Genomic DNA, 20,144 nt, shown 5'->3' on the forward strand with positions numbered 1-20,144 from the left:
GAAAATGTACAACCATTTCCATCTTTTCAGAGAGTGTTTCTATTTGTACAAGGCTTCATGTAAGTTGCAGTGCGAAAAATACAGTTAGGTTGAAACATCTGTAAGTTTGTGTCATAAACATTCAGTATTCAGTATGCAAAATCCTTTTTTATATTTTGTTGCATTTGTTGATGTGTCATTGATTCTTATTTATGAACAGTCATTATCTACCTGATGGACAACCAGACTAGATACCCAATATAAGTATTGGAGCTTGCACTAATTCTTGACTCAGTAGGAATAAAAAAAAACCCTCTTTTTTACATGGTGAAATAAATTTATCATTGGTAAGTGTAACACTTTCTTTCTAAAGGTGAAAGTGTGCCCAAAACAAAGAAAAGGCACTTACAGAGCTATTATGATAGAAGATGAACACTAAAAAGATGGAATATTATGCATACTCTTCATTTCTCTTAATTAAATCTGAAATACCTTGAACTTAAGAATGTTGAATTAAATATGTAACTGATACATTTTTGATACATTTAAAAAATTGGTGTAGACTATTAACTTGAAGCACTGTATTTTAAAAATGTTATAACATTTCAAAGTGAATTATTTTAATTCTTATGTAAAAATTCCAAATGGAATCAGCAGTGACTCATGTTAATCTGCATTAAATTTGCTCTGGTTACTTTATTTTTAAACCTCTTTTACCTCATCAGTTGTCCACAGCTTGTGGTCTCACAGCCATGTTCTCGCTTCCTGAACATGGGGTCCTGGGTTCAATTCCCAGTGGGGTCAGAGAATTTCACCTGCCTTGAGATGACTGGGTGTTTGTGTTGTCCTCATCATCATTTCATCATCACTCTTGAAAGTGGCGAGATTGGACTGAGCAAGGTTGGGAATTTATACAGGCACTGATAACCGTGCAGTTGAGCGCTCCACAAACCAAACAACATCAACCTCATCAGTTCTTTCCTTCTGGTAGAACATTACGATTTTAAATCACTAACATTTACTGAATATGTAATTTCTTGTGCACGCTTGTATTCTACAGTCCTGGATTTCTGGACACTCAAATATCTTTTCTATGTCTCATATCTATATATCAGAATTTAACATTATCCTTCTTGCTCTTCAGATTGATTCAGCATACTGGTGGGAGCTGTGGCATTTCATTTGAAGAAACGCTTCACCATGGACTGGTGAAGAATGAGCTGGAGGTAGGTAGGGAGAAGTCAACACAAGAGTGTGGTATTCATGCAGAAGAATCAACTGTGAATGAGGATAACCCATTTGGCAGCAGGTATCATTGTGGTTTGAGGGAAAAGGAATTTCATGTATATATTTGTAATTTCTGCCTACAAAGCTTTCCTTCAAAATACAGACTCATAATGCATGTGTTTATGCATATTGATGGTGTGCAACCACCTTTGTATGTTTGTAAATGGTGTGGTGAGGTATTTCACAGTAATGTTAGGTTGAAAAAACATTTGAGAACGAGTGAGAATTATCAAGTCTTAACTGCTGGCAACCATGAAAAATATGGCTGTAGTGATGAGCATCAAAGCAGTATCTTTTTAGACAGTGAGCCAGAAGTTTCTGTCAGAGAACACAATGAGAATAGTTCATATAAGGAAACTTGGAAAGCTTCAAAGAAGTCCCCTAATGATATATGTAACACACATATGGCAAACGATGCAGAGAAAACAAGTGGTTATGGAACTTTACCTACAGCTGTTAATGTCAGTGCCCACACTGTTGTACTTACTGCAAACAGAACCCACAAATGTGATATTTGTGGCAAATCATTTGCCACCTCCCGTTATCTCAAAAGACATATGCTATTTCACACTGGAAAGAAACCTCACAAGTGTGGTATTTGTGGCAAATCGTTTGTTTTGTTGGGTATTCTCAAGAGACATGAATTAGTGCACACTGGAAAGAGACCTCACAAATGCGATATTTGTGGCAAGTCCTTTGCTGTGTTGTGGGCTCTCAAGACACATCTATTAATTCACACCGGAAAGAAACCTTACAAATGTGATATTTGCGGCAAATCTTTTGCTACGTCTGGTTATTTCAACAAACATGTATTAATACACGCTGCAAACTGGCCCCACAAGTGTGGTATTTGTGGCAAAACTTTTGCTATGTGGAGCACCCTCAAGAAACACACGTTAATTCACAATGGAAAGAAACCTCGCAAATGTGATATTTGTGGCAAATCCTTTGTTGCATTTGGTGCTCTCAAGATACACACCTTAATTCACACTGGAAAGAAACCTCACAAATGCGATGTGTGTGGAAAATCCTTTGCTTTATTGGGTGCTCTCAAGAGCCATGTACTAATTCACACAGGAAAGAAACTTCACAAATGCGATATTTGTGGCAAGTCCTTTGCTGTGTTGTGGGCTCTCAAGACACACACATTAATTCACACTGGAAAAAAACCTCACAAATGTGAGATTTGTGGCAAATCTTTTGCCACATCAGGTTATTTCAACAAACATGTATTAATACATGCTGCAAACAGGCCCCACAAGTGTGATATTTGTGGCAAATCTTTTCCTGTGTGGAGCGCCCTCAAGAAACATACATTAATTCACACTGAAAAGAAACTCTTAAAATGCGATATTTGTGGCAGATGTTTTGGTAGGTCATGTAATCTCATTCAACATTCATTAATACACACAAGACAGAGACCCCACAAATGCGATATTTGTGGCAAATCTTTTGCTATGTCGGATGTTCTCAAGAGACACACATTCATACACACCAGGAAAAGGGCTCATATTTGTGATATTTGTGGCAAATCTTTTGCTGTGCGGAGCGCCCTCAAGAAACATGCATTAATTCACACTGAAAAGAAACTTTTAAAATGCGATATTTGTGGCAGATGTTTTGCTAGGTCATGTAATCTCATTCAACACACGTTAATACACACGAGAAAGAGACCCCACAAATGTGATATTTGTGGCAAATAGTTTGCTAGGTCAGGTGATCACACGACACATGTTTTAGTACATACCTGAAGGAGACCTCACAAATGTGATATCTTTGACCGAAGCTTCACTCAATTGGGTACTCCCAAGACACATTATTACTTCTCATCATAAAGAAGCTACAAGAAAGTGTTAGTTTAATCAAATCGGTTTCCTGGTTGGTTTCCTCAAGGCCTATAAAATAATTATGTAGCAGGGAGACAATAAAATTGTGATGCCTAGGAAATAACATTAAAATGTACTAGAATAATGAAAAAGTGCAATAATGTGTACAACAGAGTGGTAACAGATAATATGACAATATAACAATCGAATCTGCATCTTTAGATGTCGAGAAATTGTGGTGTCAAATAATGCAGAAAAATTAATCCAATATGGTTTTGTTATTAACACTATTTTTCTTATCAAACGTGAGACAAGAAGTTTGTGAATTGTGTTAAACCTTCGCCTGTATCAGTAATCATAAGTACTATGTGGTATTCAGTGTATGGCCAAGGAAATTTGATGTTTTTCTGCTTATTATTCTAAAGATAGTCATTATGTGATACTTGCAGCTCTGTATTATAGGTGCAGTGACAGCAAAAATATAGTCATGGCACATCCTTCACTCGGTCTAGTAAGCATAATACTGGAGAACAATGACTATAGCAGTTATTTTACTTAGGTATTGCTTTGTATGTAATTAATAGTGTGTACATACATGTTCTGTTACTACTAATCATCCATTAATAAGTATGTTATAATAACATACATATGCTGATAGGCCAAAATATTATGATCACCTGCATAATAGCTTGTTTGTCAACCTTTGGAACACAATACATCAACAATTCTGCATGATCAGGACTTAACGACTCGTTCACACATTTTAGATCCTCTAACCTTCATGATTTGTGATGAAGGGTGAATGCGTTATACCTTGCAATCAGGTTATGGATTTATCACCCTTCAGCCACTTTCCACAGATGTTCACAACAGTAGCATACAACCAGCCAACAACCTTCACCACTTTTATGATGCTAGTCCCCAGCTGTCATGCCAGAACAACTTGTGCTTTGTTACTTTGTCACTATTGTCATTGGATTTACATGTTTGCAACCTATCTCATTGGTAGAAAAAATCTTTGTTGATCTCTGGTCTGTTCATATACTTGTACTCTTCTTACTGCATCATGTGCCTACAACAAGCGACATTCAGTCTTCTGATGCACAATTTACATCATGTTTTTGCTCATCAATGCATCTTCACATAAACAGGTCAGATGCGAACATGTTTAACGTAAGATACACATTTTGCTTGGTTGCCGTTTTACCAGTGCACAATATGTATATTTTTTGTGAAATTGATTTGTTTCATAAAGCTCTGTACATGATTCAGAGGTAAGCTTTATTAGTGTTATGCACTAAAGCTCTTAATTATTTATTCAGCATTTAATACTGTGTAAGCACTACACAGAATGAAATACATAAACATTAGGTGTTGTGTTTTGATTCCATTTATTTATATACATAAGAACAACACTTGGAGCTCAGAATGTGATTACTCAATACATGAATTTTATCTGAATGAATAATTTTTATTGTACTGAATAAATAGATCAAATGAGCATTCTCTTTGATTGAGTGTTGTGTTATATTTCAAAGATTTTTCCATTGTGGATATATTTCTTAATTTCTGTAAATGAACATGATGTGTTTGGTGTTCTGTGATTATGCCAAAATTTTAATTTCAGAATGATTATTTTTATTTTTGATTTCCTACCTATTTGTTATTGGTGAAAGTGGTTTAGTATGTCCCATCATACCTGTAACAACTGAATCCTAGTATTTGTCTCAGTCATAGTGAATTTTGTTAAAAATTCAATAAAGGTGTGGTTGGCCAATGAAGTCTGGGGCCACTGGCAGTGTGTGGTAATGGTCAGCAGCCAGTAGGCCAGGAAGAGTAGACATGGCATGGAGCAACAGCGAAGCAAGAAACTGCAGTGTTGCTTTCAGTTATTGCGATGTATGAGGCGAGGCAGTATGCCAGAGTTGGGAGTGGTGATGTGTAAGTGGTTGACATATGGGAATTTACCCCTGCCACAGTTTCTGTCTCCTTCTGACCCTACATCACACGTGAGGGGTAAAGCAGTATAAATAGTTAGGCACTTTTAGGTTTAGGAGGTGTTCCAGGTCAATTGAGAGACAGATCGTACCTGTGCTGGTCTACACTTATAGGGACTAGTCTGGCAGCGATATTGTAAATATTCCATGTAACCTGTACTTTACTTCTATGTGCTTGTTCATGCTGTATTCCGCCTCTGGGGACACATCACCGGGGTGGGACGAAATGGCAGCCGGGTACTTGGAGATTGCACGGTCTGCCTGAAGGAGTGCAGTGACACTGGTCTGCAGCGGGTCCAGGATGGGCCACATTCATTTCCCACATGGTGTACCAGGGTCTGGGCGAGGCATGCACTGCAGGAGGCATGGCAGGGCTGCAGCAGCAGCAGCAGCAGCAGAGACGGCGCAGACTGTTGCCATCTGGCAAGCACCACTAGTGGCAAGCTGCAGCACCGCATCCAGAAGGGTGCGGGTTTGAGTCCTGTCCTGTCCTGTCCTGTCCTGGGAGCAGTGCGGCCCGAGGACCATGGGTGACCAGTACATCCACGTTTGTCCCATGGTCAGACAGAGCAGGCCCAACAGGGCGAGGGAGGCGAGGACCAGGGACTGTAGCAGTCTCCGAAATCATAGCCAGCTACATGCCGCAAGATGCGACACATCACTGGGCGGTGACCGGGCAGAGTGTGGCCATCTTCCAGCTGAGCGGCGCTGATGACAGAGAAGCAGCATTGGCATACCAGAAGTTGCTGAGCCGGCCGGACTCGCAGAACAACGCTGTGGGTGGCACACCAACACTATGCTGCACCCATTGAAGTACTGTAAATTATGTGAGTAAAGAAATACTTCTGAATACTGCTGTATCACTCTGCACTGCCCCTTGACGCTATTGAACTTTCTCTGCCCCCTGATGATATGTGGGACGGTGAGTGCTGGCTGCAGCTTGGCCATCTGGAGTCCCGGGTTTGAGCATCGACTCACTGCAACAGTGGTGTCAGAAGCGGTGCTGGTTACAGCGCTGGTACTGGATTTCCACTTCCACATCTTATGTTGGGCAAGTTGAGTTGAGATGTGCCTGTGTAGAGGGATAGTTGAGGTATTGCATTTGTGATGGGTGGTTGTACACTTCTTGTTATGTCTTGTCATTCGGGAAGTGTTCATCCAGAACAGGGAAGAAAGCAGGACTGTCACCTGCGCGTGAACACGTTCGGGATGGGTGAGTGACGTTTGGTTTATTGTTTATGTGTCATTCTTTTGTGTTTTATGGGGTTAAGTGTCAATTAGGATGGACTTTTTGAGGGTGTCTTTTGTTAGCCGGAGGACCCTACAGATTTATCAGTATTCAGGGGGACATGACGACATAGCGCCTATGCGATGTAATTTTTGTAACCTGTCAGGTCACGGATTACCATGTACAAAGTGGGTGCCAAAGAGTTGTTTTATTTGTAACAGATTTGGACATTCGGCGCGCAATTGTTCAGAATGTAGGTGGGTGATGATTCGCCACAGGAACTAAGTTTTAGTAGTAGCAGAGTGGAATTAATACTAACAGTAGATCTATAAGCAAGAATGGTGGAAACATGGCAAGAAGCAGAAGCATGGCAATGACTACAGCGGAAGCTGTAGCTGCTCTAACTGAGCAAATTCGGGTATTGTCAGAGGCAAGGACAAAAAAGAAAAAAAAAGAGGAGTTAGCGGGGAGATTTGAAGCATTGCAAATAGGGGAAGGGACGTTGGGTGAAAGTAAATTGCAGTTCAGGGAGTGTTGTAGACCATTTTGCCTAGCAATTGCGGCATTGATTAACACCTTTTTGGGTAAAACAATGGAGGATGTGTCGGTATTCCTTAATGATATTATCACAAGTCCTGAGGCCAATGGGCGTTTGGATGTTGTAGTGTTGAGAGTGGTGAAGGTACGCTTGATAGGGAATGCCAAGTCATATGTATTGTACCATGAGTCGTTGAACAAGGTGGGGATGTTTGCAGAGTTGGAGGCTGGGTTTCGCCAGAGGTACCAAAACGAGAATAGTACCATGTTTTTTCGGGAAAAATTGAGTGCATTAGTTATTAGAAGAAATGAGACTGTGGAGGTTTTCTCAGACATGATTCGAAAGCTGAATGTACAAACATTCAAACTGTCACTTAATGGGGAGACGAATAGAGTGCTGTTACAGGAGGCCAAGAACAGGGTGTTAGATATGTTTCTGTGGGGAGTACCGCTTGAGATATCACGTTGGGTGAGAATGGAGAATCCCAGTGATGTTGTGGCGGCTCTAAGGATTGCCACATACGTAAAGGAGGCAGATTATGCAACGAAGCAAAGGGTGGAGCATAGAGTCTTGGCAGCAAAAATTAAGTGTTTTGGTTGTGACCAGGTAGGGCGCATTAGGAGGCAATGTCAGCGTCAGTTGCGGTGTTACTCATGTGGGGAAATGGGTCACCAGGCAGTGAACCGCAGATGTAAAAGTATGGGGAACCCCGGTGACAGCAGCCGTTAAACAGGAATGGGACTGCTTCAACTGTCGGAGGGCAGTCCCAGTGAAATTAAGTAATGCGCTTGTAGGTGCACACATCGAATGCAGCTTATTAGGCTTCGTTAATGGGAGGGAACAGAGGGTTCTGGTTGGCGCAGCGGCACACATCTCTGTTATTAGTTTAGACCAGGTCAGCAGGAGAAGGCTTGAGCCACCACGTTATGGGTTACATGGGGTGGGGGATAATAATGTGGAGTCATTGGGTACGATGGTACTTCAATTTCTGATTGCCAGAACTAAGTTTAGTGAGCAGGTAGAGGTGTTTCATGTGTGGGTGAGAGGTAGTCAGTGATTCTCGTAGTGGACTTCCTTGACAAACGTCATGCGAAGATAGATCTTGGGCAACAAACAGTGGAACAATGTGTTGCATGGGGGAAATGGTTGCAAATGGACGAATGTCACAAGGTGCACATAACGTGAAGGTGACGCCTGCTAAACTGCGAACGGATTCATTAGAGGTCGATCAGCAGCATAACATACCGGCAGGTACAGGGAAGGTAGTCTGAGTTTCGATAGATACCGACTTACCAAAGGAGGCGTTGTACATGGTGGGGCCACTCTCGAATAATGAGGTGTTGGATAATGCACACTGTTTCGTGCAAAGGAGTTTAGCTCATGCAAGTTATGTGGAAGGAGATTATAGAGTTCCTGTAACTATGGATAACTTCGGCAGAGCGAATTTTAGTTTGTCAAAAGGGTTGTTATTGGTCACATTGGGGAGTTTTGATGAAGATGACCTCGATATGGAGGATTTAGAGGCGAGCCATAAGCAAAATGTCGATGCAACGCAATTGATGGGAAAATCGCAGCATTTGCAGGGAGACGACAGGATCATGTTGGAGGAATTTTATTGACATTTAGCAAGTAATTTGGAACGGAGCGTAGGTTACCGGCAACACCAATTACAAAGCATCACATACCAACGGAGGATAATACACCAGTGTTTAGGAAACCATATAGGGAAGTATTTTATGACGATGGATTTACGGAGTGGATACCACCAGTTGGAAGTAGCGCTGGAGGATAGGGCAAAGACAGCTTTATCTGTTCGTGGGGGACATTATCAGAATATACATATGCCGTTCGGATTGAAGAATGCACTGGCCACTTTTCAGCGATTATTAGATGGGATTTTAAGGGGACTGGAACCAATGACATGTATGGTTTACCTAGCTGACATTATAGTATTTTCGAAGGATATACCAGAATATGTATCGCATTTAAGAGAAGTTCTTAGAAGATTGCGGTCGGCATGGTTAACATTAAGTTTAGAAAAATGTAATTTTGCGCAGATGCAGGTCAAATATTTAGGTCATGTAATCAGTGAACAAGGGGTTCCAGCCGATCCTCAGTTAACAGAGGCAGTTCAAAATTTTCCGACACCATGTAAAACGAAGCAATTACAATCGTATATGGGTTATGTTCATATTATTGTAAATTTGTAAAGGATTTTGCTACAATAGCCGAGCCATTAACAAAACTTTTAAAGAAAGGGGTTAAATTTGAATGGACGGAGGAATGCCAGCAAGCTTTCGATGAATTAAAAATGAGATTAGTTTCTGGTGCGATGTTGGTGTTTCCGAATTTTGAAGCAGACTTCGACTTATCATGTGACGCTTTAAATGGCGCAGTATACTGTGTTCTGGGGCAAATGGTAAGGGAACAGGAGCATCCGGTGGTGTATGCTTCCAGACACTTAAATAGGGCAGAGCGGAATCATTCCACAATCGAAAAGGAGATGTTGACTGTAATATATGGAGTAATTTATTATCATTGTTATCTTTATGGTATGAAGCTTAAGGTCGTGACAGATCGTGTGGCGTTGAGATGGTTACTGGCTGTTAAGCATCCTTCTAGTCGGTTAACACGGTGGGCTCTAAAATTGAGTTTGACTTTGAAGTAATTCATAAGCCAGGGAAAAAACACGGGAATGCAGACACATTAAGTCGCAAGTTAGACACATTAGAAGTAATGGGTGAGAGTGTCACGGAATGGAAGAGGGCATAAGCAGAGGATGAGGAGTGCCACATTTCATTGTGGAGGGAAATTTGTTGTGTAGAGTTACCAGGTGTGGACCACGTGTAGTGGTACCAAACAGTTTGAGAGAGGAAGTCTTAAAGCAGGCCCATGATCATGTGCTTTCAGGGCATGCGAGTCATCGAGCAATGGAAAGACGAGTAGCAGAACGATTTTGGTGGTGCACTCACACAAGGGGTGTGGAACAATATATAGCAAATTGTGTACCGTGTGCGCAGCGAGCAGACATGGTGTGCACAAGAATTCCATTGCAATTCAAAACCTTTCGAGTTTATTGGGCGAGATATCTGCTGGCCATATAACAAAACACCGGCAGGGGATCGTTACGTTTTAACTATAATTGATCAGTTTTCACGGTTTCTAGCCATGGTCGCAATACCGGACCAATAGGCAAGTATGGTGGCACAAGCTTTAGTCAGTAACTGGTGATTGAAGTTTGGGGTGCCTGATACCATAATTACGGATCATGGAACGAACTTCACGTCCGAATTAATGACACTGTTGTGTCGGTTATTGAGAATTAGGAAATTATGGACCAGTCCATTTCATCTGCAGGCGAATGAGAGAACGGAGCGAGTACATAAGACAATTTCAAAAATGCTAAGTTTTTATGTGAATGGAAACCATGATAACTGGGATGTTTATCTTCCGTATATGGTATAGAATTTTTTGACGATCAGATTTCGTGAATCTACGATTGTTCTAAAGTTTTGTTCGAGTTTTTTACTGTTTGATAACTGCAGTTCGTGTAATAATCGGCAGGAGGTCGCCAGACTGAGTCTCGCTGCGGTGTCTGGATACCTGTGTTGTACATGTCTTGTGATCTGGATACAAGTTTCGTAGTGTTTAATTAAGGTCAGCGAGTCATTTCTCAGTCTGACGAGATTCAAAATGGCCACAAGAAGTTCAACATTTTTGTCGTTTGGCTTACCTCCAAATATTGTGGATCTAGCATCGAGTCTCCAGTGATTTTATCTGCACCAGTTGGAGACACGTAATTAATGAGATCAATTAGCAGTACATACATGGTTGTGTCGCTTATGCTGTGCTGTTATTTTTAACACAACTGCGATGTGGATCTATACATTTTCCGGCAGAATGAGTCGTGTTACAGGTGGGTGTTTTTATAAGAGTTTGGAATGGGTCTGATCAAGTAGACGGCAGATGTAGCTGTGGAGATTGATCTCTCTGCCTGTGTCGCTCGGTTCTGCGATGCCCATGATGATAATTCGTTTATCTGTTGTTATGTCTTCAAGGAATTGCTTTTTCGGATAGGAATGCTTAGCGTCGACAACAAAGATTACGGAAAAATCTTATTCAGGTGTGAACGTGAGGACTGTCTTGTTTCCCTCATCCGTCGGCTTCCCGAGGCAGATGTGTGTAACAGGTATAAAACAGCGAACCGGTCGCAATAAAAAGTTACTTTCACTATGCTAAGATACCGACTAAGTATATCTCCATCAGAAAATTCATAATTACTTAAAAATATCATAAATAAACATTAACATACTAAAAAAACTAAGGAATGAACTCAAATGTTGATGGTGTTAGGACAGCAACCAGCCACAAATTTACTTTGAGTTCCTTTATTCAAAGGAAACCGTTACCGGTTTCGAATCGTTGCGATTCATCATCAGACGGTTTACATACTTTCTTTCTGACATTTGGTGTGTTTTTTATAGATTAATTGTCCTAAAATATAAATAAAACATAATTACAAACACGCCACACACGGATGGTTGCGTTGCAGATTTTCGTTGCATGTGACTTACGTGAAACGTCGGTTTCGAGTGATTGTTTCCATAACGTTCATCCAATCGATGTAAATGCATTTCCACTGCATCCTCGTTGTTGCACACGTAATAGTTTTCATTGCACACTTTAGATTTGTCGCTGAGATCATTCCAACCACGCACCACATGTTTTGGTACATACAAAGAGTTTACAAACATATGGGTGTCACAGATGCTATGATATATCGTAACATTTGACAATGATGTCCTATGTTTGGAAAGGATCATATATCCTTTTACAAAACTGTTATGTCTTTTACATTAATACAGAGAGATTGATTTTTTTTATTTAAATATCTGTTATTGCTAATTTAATTATAAAGTTTTTTATATATATTTAGAACTGTATAGGTAAAATAGTATATTATTTTATTACATTTGGCAGCATGAGAATTATAGTAACATATAAATTTTCGACTTGATCTGCAGATAGGTGTATTAATATTATTTGCTTTGGAGGCTGGAAAGTAATTTTTGGAAATTTTTCAGGAAAGGGGTGTTAGCCAACTCTGTTTGTTCGTTAAGGATATAGTCTGGGGTGCTGTTTTTGTGTGTGTGTATTTCTAATTCTTCTAATATATTCATAGTGGCTCCTTTTTCTGTTAGATGCAAAATCTTTAAGTTGTCCTCAATATTTCCCACTGAATGGTTTTCTTCAGCAATATGGGCTGCAAATGCTGATTTGTTTAAGTTACCAAGTCTTAGAGCATCAATATGTTCTTTGTATCTAATTTCAAAACTTCTGCCTGTCTGTCCAATGTAGAATTTTAGGCATGTATCGCATTTGAGTTTGTATATTCCTGATTTACGGTAGGGACTCTTGAACTGTTTTAACTCCGAAGAGATTTGTAAGGAGTCACATGTATTCACTGACGAAGTAATTTAAGAGCAATAATGCTCTCGTCACATACAATACTTCACCAACATGTTAAAATGAAAACCTGATAGAACTGAAAGGCACTGAAAATGATGTAACCCGGTAACTGCAAGTAAAACTATGGCTCCATGACGCCGCTAGAGGTGGCAGCCGCTGGAGGCGGCATCGGACTAAGAGGCTCACGTGCCCAAGTTGCCACAGCTAGGACGCGAGACAAATCGGACCATGTAGTAACAATCAAAGATACTAGCCGCTTAATTTACGAAAAATAGTTCAAATAGGATATCAGTGTTCATCTCACATTTTAGTAGCCAGTACTATGCAAAATGCAAAATTGTTTAGAAAAATGCAACAGCAAATATTAGATATATTTATATATGAACGATTACAATCAAATAAATGAAGAAGAGAGTGGACAACGATATTTTTGACTCTACGGTAAGCGAAGGACGAGTAAACTTCAGTCATTTCTAAGTAATAGCTTAATATCACAAAAAAATTAATTTCGTAACTGCAACTATTCATCAAGTATGATACCTTCATTGAAAGAAGGGTATTTGAAAATTTCTAACTTTTCAACAATATTAAATCTGCGTGCAGAATACTGATGCCGGACTTATGACCTGTAGTTAATAAATGATTGCCAAAGGACGAATTCTTTTCCTGAGAGATGTTCTTTGTATCCTATGGAAATTCCTCGTCCTATTTGTCCGACATAGTAGGCTGCACAAACGTCACAGCTAATTTGCTAGAAACCTGAGTTTTGTAAGGGAGAAAGCGCTATGATCAACTTAAGAACAATATTAATTTATGAGTGATTGTTAGCAGAAAACCTGTTTTACAGTCATATCGGTTTTGTGGGTGACATTGAATGCTGTAAGATACAGCTCCTGACTAAAGAAAAAAGGAAGGAAAACTTGTCAAGAATGTTAATTCTGTTATTGGTTTTTAATATATTGTCTACTATGGTTGGTTCGTATCTGTTACTGGCCGCAACAGTTTTAATAAAATTAATCTCAACTTCGAGATTTTCACCAGGCTAAGGTGTAGAAATCGTCCTACGTATGGAAGAATGAGAAGCGGCTTCCTTGTGGCAGTGAGGGTGTGCTCAGCAGGACGGCGCTATTTATTGATCAGCGCAGGTAACTCTATGAAAAAAAAAACCAAGTGTAACGTTAACGACAGATGCGGTGAAGGTGCTCAAAAACTTTTTCGTTCGTTTGCATTCTCGCTGCTCTGGGTAGCAAGGCGTGATGCTTCCGTCAAAACACTTAATGTTTTGAGTTTTGTCGACTGTTATGGGTTGGTTTGGTGTTTCTTTGCAGTTAGATCAGTAACAAAGTGATCATCATTGTAGTATCTGCATTCTGGGATTCTTCTTTTTTCTAATATATTTGGCAATTAAAAATTAGGCGTGGTACATCGGTTTTTCCAGATTCGGGTCCATTTGGACCGTTTCCCGAGATGTGTTGTTAACCTGTTGCACCTCCCACAAATTCGTTAGTTGAATAGACAATATTGTTCGCAGGCTTGTCTTGTGAAGCAGACAGTGTATTTTTGAAACAGTGAACAAAACTACCTCTTCAGTTGTTTGTTTGTAGTCCGAGGTAACTAGTATCTGGCCTATGGATGATTCACGAATTGATAAGCAATGCTTCTTCCATATGGCAACCCTGTGCTTTTAGTTCATCTTCCATCCCTTAATTTGTGATGTGGCGGTCGACGAAGGTTATCACAATGCAGTGAGAGGCTATGGGTAGCTGTTTCCCCTGCCTGCAGTTTACAGCAAGACTCTTGTGGTTGCGTCAGAATGGTATCTAGTACCAACCGTCTTCTTGTGATTAGAAGCCTGATCGGTGTGTGGTGATTTGGCTCAGTTCTTTCAGAGTTTTAGGTCCACAACTTGTAGTACTTGACTGAACTGATTCAGTACTGTGCGTAATCTCGCCCCTCCTTCCTAATTCCAGTTATTGTCTACAATAAGTAAAGTCTTCTATGAAAAATTTGAGAGGAGCGAAGATTACACTAAACTTTCTAGTTTACTTAGCATTTTGTGTAGAGTTGGCTACAGCTCTTCTTGTCTAGGGGTCTGATTCTTGAACCTGAAATTCTCACGTTTTAGGTCCTCTCGGTTGAAGTGATCTAAATAAATTTGAAGATTGTTGTTGCAGAATTTGTGTTGTTACGTTAACATATTTTGTCATATTTTAGTATATCATACAATCTGTTGAATTTTCACATTACGTTGATCACCCAAAGTACAAAAATACGCCCCATCAAATCAGAGGCATGCTTATTGCTATCTCACTCAGCGGAAATAACAATATTCCAAATGGTTTACAAGCTTTCTTGGCAAATGAATTTTTATTAGTTTCGATTATTATTTCATAAATGAATCCAGGAATAAACACAGTAAACAGTACTAGATTGCGTAATCAATAATAGAAATTTTAAGTGTGCCAAATAGTTCGTAATTTCAAACGATTATAAAAAAAAATAATTTTAACTCTACGTTCAGAGCTAGTACTCATCGATTTTAACTTCGAAAATGAATTACTTACGTTTCATAAATTTTAGCTTGAAATATAACATATTGTGTATAAATTTATGAAAGTTTTCAGAAAATCAGCTGAGATAATACTGACCTCGCGGCGGCACTTGTCGCTTTCATCCTTTTCCTGCTCCTACCTGTGAACTCGCTGCAGCAGATCCCCAGTAGGAAAGCCGAGTGGAAACCTAACGTGCTGCAACTCGCACCAGCCTACATACAATGTAACTATTCCAGGAATCGGGAAAAGGTCTTAATTTTGAATGAACGTGGAAATACTGACAGAACTTCGGTATATTCTGAACCTTGATAATATACACGTTCACTGCCAAGCCCGTGCTAATCCTAACACAGCCATTCATTGACCCTTTCATTGACGTTAGCAAGTTTATGGTAACTTATTTCCCGAAATCTAAAGAGCTACTAAGCACGGATTGTTCTTAAATGAGAATGATCGCTATACTATTAAGTTTATCGGTGTCTAAATGCACTCAAGTTTTTAGTCACCAATCTGCTCAATGTGCCACGTGGAATTACTGTCTATTCTTATACACAAAATTACTTAAATTAAATCCGTACTTTGTAAAAAGCACACCAGAATAAATATACCTTTTCTTTAAAACAATTTTGAAACATGTAGCAAAACTAAAACTGGCAGACTATAACTTCTTTCGGTGCTCATACTACACACGACCGTACCACTGAAAGGGTCGGCTCCGACTGCTGTAAGCATTCTCTGTCTCCAAGAGAAAAGACTCGCGAAGAATACTGATTGGTCAGTTTTATTTAAGGCCAATAGAAAAACATTATTCTCTCGTGTTAGCCCGCGCTTTTCATGACTAACCAATCAAGAAATAACATACTTTCGAACTGTACTTTTTCTCGAAATAAATATTTAACATTCTTATATTTTGTTTATACTTTACGTTATTAACTATTTTCATTTGCACTCGAATTAGCTTTCCTTTTACCATAAACTTCTTAACATATTATTATACAAAATTCCCTGTTGTACAACATTCATCAGTAGAACTATGATCTACATATTTGCTTTAGACCACATTCACCCATCATTCACACTACTAAAAGCATATACAAAACTGTACAAACGTAAATAACCAAAAAAGCCTTCAAGGAACAAACAGAACAATTCACAAAAACATCCTGTTGACCTGTTTCTTGAATGTCTCTGTGCAGTACTGTCTTCTAGCTCACGCAAACTAGAACTACGTACTCAACTGAACCTGCTTCAGACCATCTGTCACTGTGCACACATTAGTCATTCTTCCGATACACATGCTGTAGACAGGAGCAATATAAGGTGCCACGCCTCAAACTGTCCAAATTCGAAAAATAATACTGCTATCGACAGCTAGTGTTGAGGGAAAGTAATGGTAGAGGAGGATGTCCCGTTACAAGTGTACAGTGATTTTCCGGCTTCTTTAAAAAAAATGGTTCAAATGGCTCTGAGCACTATGGAACTTAACATCTATGGTCATCAGTCCCCTAGAACTTAGAACTACTTAAACCTAACTAACCTAAGGACATCACACAACACCCAGTCATCACGAGGCAGAGAAAATCCCTGACCCCGCCGGGAATCGAACCCGGGAACCCGGGCGTGGGAAGCGAGAACGCTACCGCACGACCACGAGCTGAGGACGGCTTCTTTCAAATCGAAGTTTTCTATAATGAGTTCTCTTTGTTTCATATTTATTGTAAGTTTCGTTAAAGTGCCGCCAGGTGCATTACATGTGTTGGAATTGCATCGGGATCTAACCCCTGGAAAACTTTCTTCATTGTGAGAGTCAGAGGTTCCAGTATTGGAAAGTAGTTTTCTTAGACATTCGGACAGGATGTGGATGGGTCAGTGTGATTGTTTTGAATTTAGAATTTGATATTTATAGCTGTTTTTCCAGTTTTCGTGTTTGCGTGTAGGGCACAGCGTGGCCCACACCCTGCACGGCCTACTCGCCCGTTCCCGCACACGGCACTGAGGTCTGCGCCTCAGTGTCGGCCCACGCTGGCTGCTCTCCACTCGCTACCCGTCCCTCAGTCTGGCTGCCCAGACCCTGGATCCGAAGCGCGCGATGGTCTCGCCTTTAACGGCAGCGGTGCGTGCCACACACGTTGCGGTTCGCGGCAAGTCTATGTGCGTAATACCTAGGCTACAGTACTGTTAAGTAACCACAAGAATAGTTCAGGTAATTTGGCCTCTGGGAATGCTTGTACAGTGAACAGTTCCACGAAAATGAGAGGCGAGTGCTTATGCTGTACGGGGTGACAATTATTCTCTATGAAATAAAATTATCGTGAGTTTAATAAGCCATAGTTGCAAAATACTAACACGAATTCTTTACAGACGAATGGAAAAACTAGTAGAAGTCGATCTCGGGGAAGATCAGTTTGGATTCCGTAGAAATACTGGAACATGTGAGGCAATACTGACCTTACGACTTATCTTAGAAGAAAGATTAAGGAAGGACAAACCTACGTTTCTAGCATTTGTAGACTTAGAGAAAGCTTTTGACAATGTTGACTGGAATACTCTCTTTCAAATTCTAAAGGTGGCAGGGGTAAAATACAGGGAGCGAAAGGCTATTTATAATTTGTACAGAAACTAGATGGCAGTTATAAGAGTCGAGGGACATGAAAGGGAAGCAGTGGTTGGGAAGGGAGTAAGACAGGGTTGTAGCCTCTCCCCGGTGTCATTCAATCTGTATATTGAGCAAGCAGTAAAGGAAACAAAAGAAAAATTCGGAGTAGGTATTAAAATCGATGGAGAAGAAATAAAAACTTTGAGGTTCGCCAATGACACTATAATTCTGTCAGAGACAGCAAAGGACTTGGAAGAGCAGTCGAATGGAATGGACAGTGTCTTGAAAGGAGGATATAAGATGAACATCAACAAAAGCAAAACAAGGATAATGGAATGTAGTCGAATTAAGTCGGGTGATGCTGAGGGAATTAGATTAGGAAATGAGACACTTAAAGTAGTAAAGGAGTTTTGCTATTTGGGGAGAAAAATAACTGATGATGGTCGAAGTAGAGAGGATATAAAATGTAGACTGGCAATGGCAAGGAAAGCGTTTCTGAAGAAGAGAAATTTGTTAACATCGAGTATAGATTTAAGTGTCAGGAAGTCATTTCTGAAAGTATATGTATGGAGTGTAGCCATGTATGGAAGTGAAACATGGACGGTAAATAGTTTGGACAAGAAGAGAATAGAAGCTTTCGAAATGTGGTGCTACAGAAGAATGCTGAAGATTAGATGGGTAGATCACATAACTAATGAGGAGGTATTGAATAGGATTGGGTAGAAGAGAAGTTTGTGGCACAGCTTGACTAGAAGAAGGGATCGGTTGGTAGGACATGTTCTGAGGCATCAAGGGATCACCAATTTAGCTTTGGAGGGCAGAGTGGAGGGTAAAAATCGTAGGGGGAGACCAAGAGATGAATACACTAAGCAGATTCAGAAGGATGTAGGTTACAGTAGGTACTGGGAGATGAAGAAGCTTGCACAGGATAGAGTAGCATGGAGAGCTGCATCAAACCAGTCTCAGGACTGAAGACCACAACAACAACAAGTTCTAAACGGTTTGCGTTAGGACGTACAAACTCCACAGTTGGTCGCGGGACACGATGGGCGCACGGTTTGCTTTAGCTACGAAGCCCACTTTCATTTGGACGGGTTCGTCACTAAACAAAATCTGCGCATTTGTGGGACTGAGAACCCGCATATCGCGATCGAGAAGTCTCTTCACCCTCAACAGACGACTGTGTGGTGTGCAGCGTCCAGTCACGGAACAATCTGTGCGATATTCTTTGATGTTGGAAGCTGATGTCTTACGCATTATCCAAAGTGACCCTGATCTCGACAAGATGTGGTTCATGCAAGACGCAGCTCGACCCCATCGAAGCAGGAGAGTGTTTGATGTTCTGGAGGAGCACTTTGGGGACCGCTTTCTGGCTCTGCGGTACCCAGAAGCCACTGGCATGGGCCTCGATTGGCCGCCGTATTCTCCGGATCTGAATATATATATTGGACTCCTTTTTGGCGGGCTGCATTAAAGACGAAGTGTACAGCAAGAACCCGCAAAACCATTGCTGAGTTGAAAAAAGCCATTCAGGAGGTCATCGACAGCATTGTATGATTATATGATAGCGGAACAAACACTGGTAGCAGTTACTTCTGTAAAATATCTGGGAGTATGCGTTCGGAACGATTTGAAGTGGAATGATCATATAAAATTAATTGTTGGTAAGGTGGGTACCAGGTTGAGATTCATTGGAAGAGTCCTTAGGAAATATAGTCCATCAACAAAGGAGGTGGCTTACAAAACACTCGTTCGACCTACACTTGAGTATTGCTCATCAGTGTGGGATCCGTACTAGATCGGGTTGACGGAGGAGATAGAGAAGATCCAAAGAAGAGCGGCGCGTTTCGTCACAGGGTTATTTGGTAAGCGTGATAGCGTTACGGAGATGTTTAGCAAACTCAAGTGGCAGACTCTGCAAGAGAGGCGCTCTGCATCGCGGTGTAGCTTGCTCGCCAGGTTTCGAGAGGGTGCGTTTCTGGATGAGGTATCGAATATATTGCTTCCCCCTACTTATACCTCCCGAGGAGATCACGAATGTAAAATTAGAGAGATTAGAGCGCGCACTGAGGCTTTCAGACAGTCGTTCTTCCCGCGAACCATACGCGACTGGAACAGGAAAGGGAGGTAATGACAGTGGCACGTAAAGTGCCCTCCGCCACACACCGTTGGGTGGCTTGCGGAGTATAAATGTAGATGTAGATTGATGTTCCGACACTTAAGCGGGTCATACAGAATTTCGCTATTCGTCTGCGCAACATCTTCACCAATGATGGCGGGCATATCGAATATGCCATAACCTAAATCCGAATACCTATAGTGACGTTTACATGTTGAATAAAGTGTGTGTGCACCCCGTCGTTTGTAACTAATTTACGGTTTTCTTTCATGTAGTTCAGTATTTGTCATCCAGTATATTGGCGCACAGTATTAATGCTTCCTTCCAGGACCTTTTTTTCCTTAAAATATTTTCAAGAGTTACTCTCAGTTGTGGCCTAAAAATCATCACCATCTTACAGATTTCGAAAATTATGCAGACACTGGCTATGATTTACAAGAAACTACAGGAAAAGTGGCGATACTGATACTGAACGAATAGGCTGAAATCGAGAGTTTATTTCCTTCTGAAGCGTACATGGGCTCTGCGTAATTGCCGAAAATTGTAAGACTGT

At 40.6% G+C, this 20,144-nt stretch overlaps 1 protein-coding gene across 4 annotated transcripts in view; it reads left to right on the top strand.

Annotated features, from left to right (window-relative positions):
* Positions 1–20,144, top strand: part of LOC126108904 (zinc finger protein 708-like) — a 163,448-nt gene that overhangs the window by 121,041 nt on the left and 22,263 nt on the right. For 3 of the 4 annotated variants that reach the window (XM_049914271.1, XM_049914273.1, XM_049914272.1), the window contains exon 5: positions 1,124–4,520. In XM_049914271.1, coding sequence (XP_049770228.1) covers positions 1,124–2,969 — 1,846 coding nt within the window. In that variant the 3' untranslated portion in view covers positions 2,970–4,520. Of the gene's footprint in view, positions 1–1,123; positions 4,521–20,144 lie in introns of those variants that run through there. The other variant, XM_049914274.1, reaches the window with a different exon arrangement.

The sequence above is a fragment of the Schistocerca cancellata genome, chromosome 11 (assembly GCF_023864275.1).
Source record: "Schistocerca cancellata isolate TAMUIC-IGC-003103 chromosome 11, iqSchCanc2.1, whole genome shotgun sequence".
Lineage (NCBI taxonomy): Eukaryota > Metazoa > Arthropoda > Insecta > Orthoptera > Acrididae > Schistocerca > Schistocerca cancellata.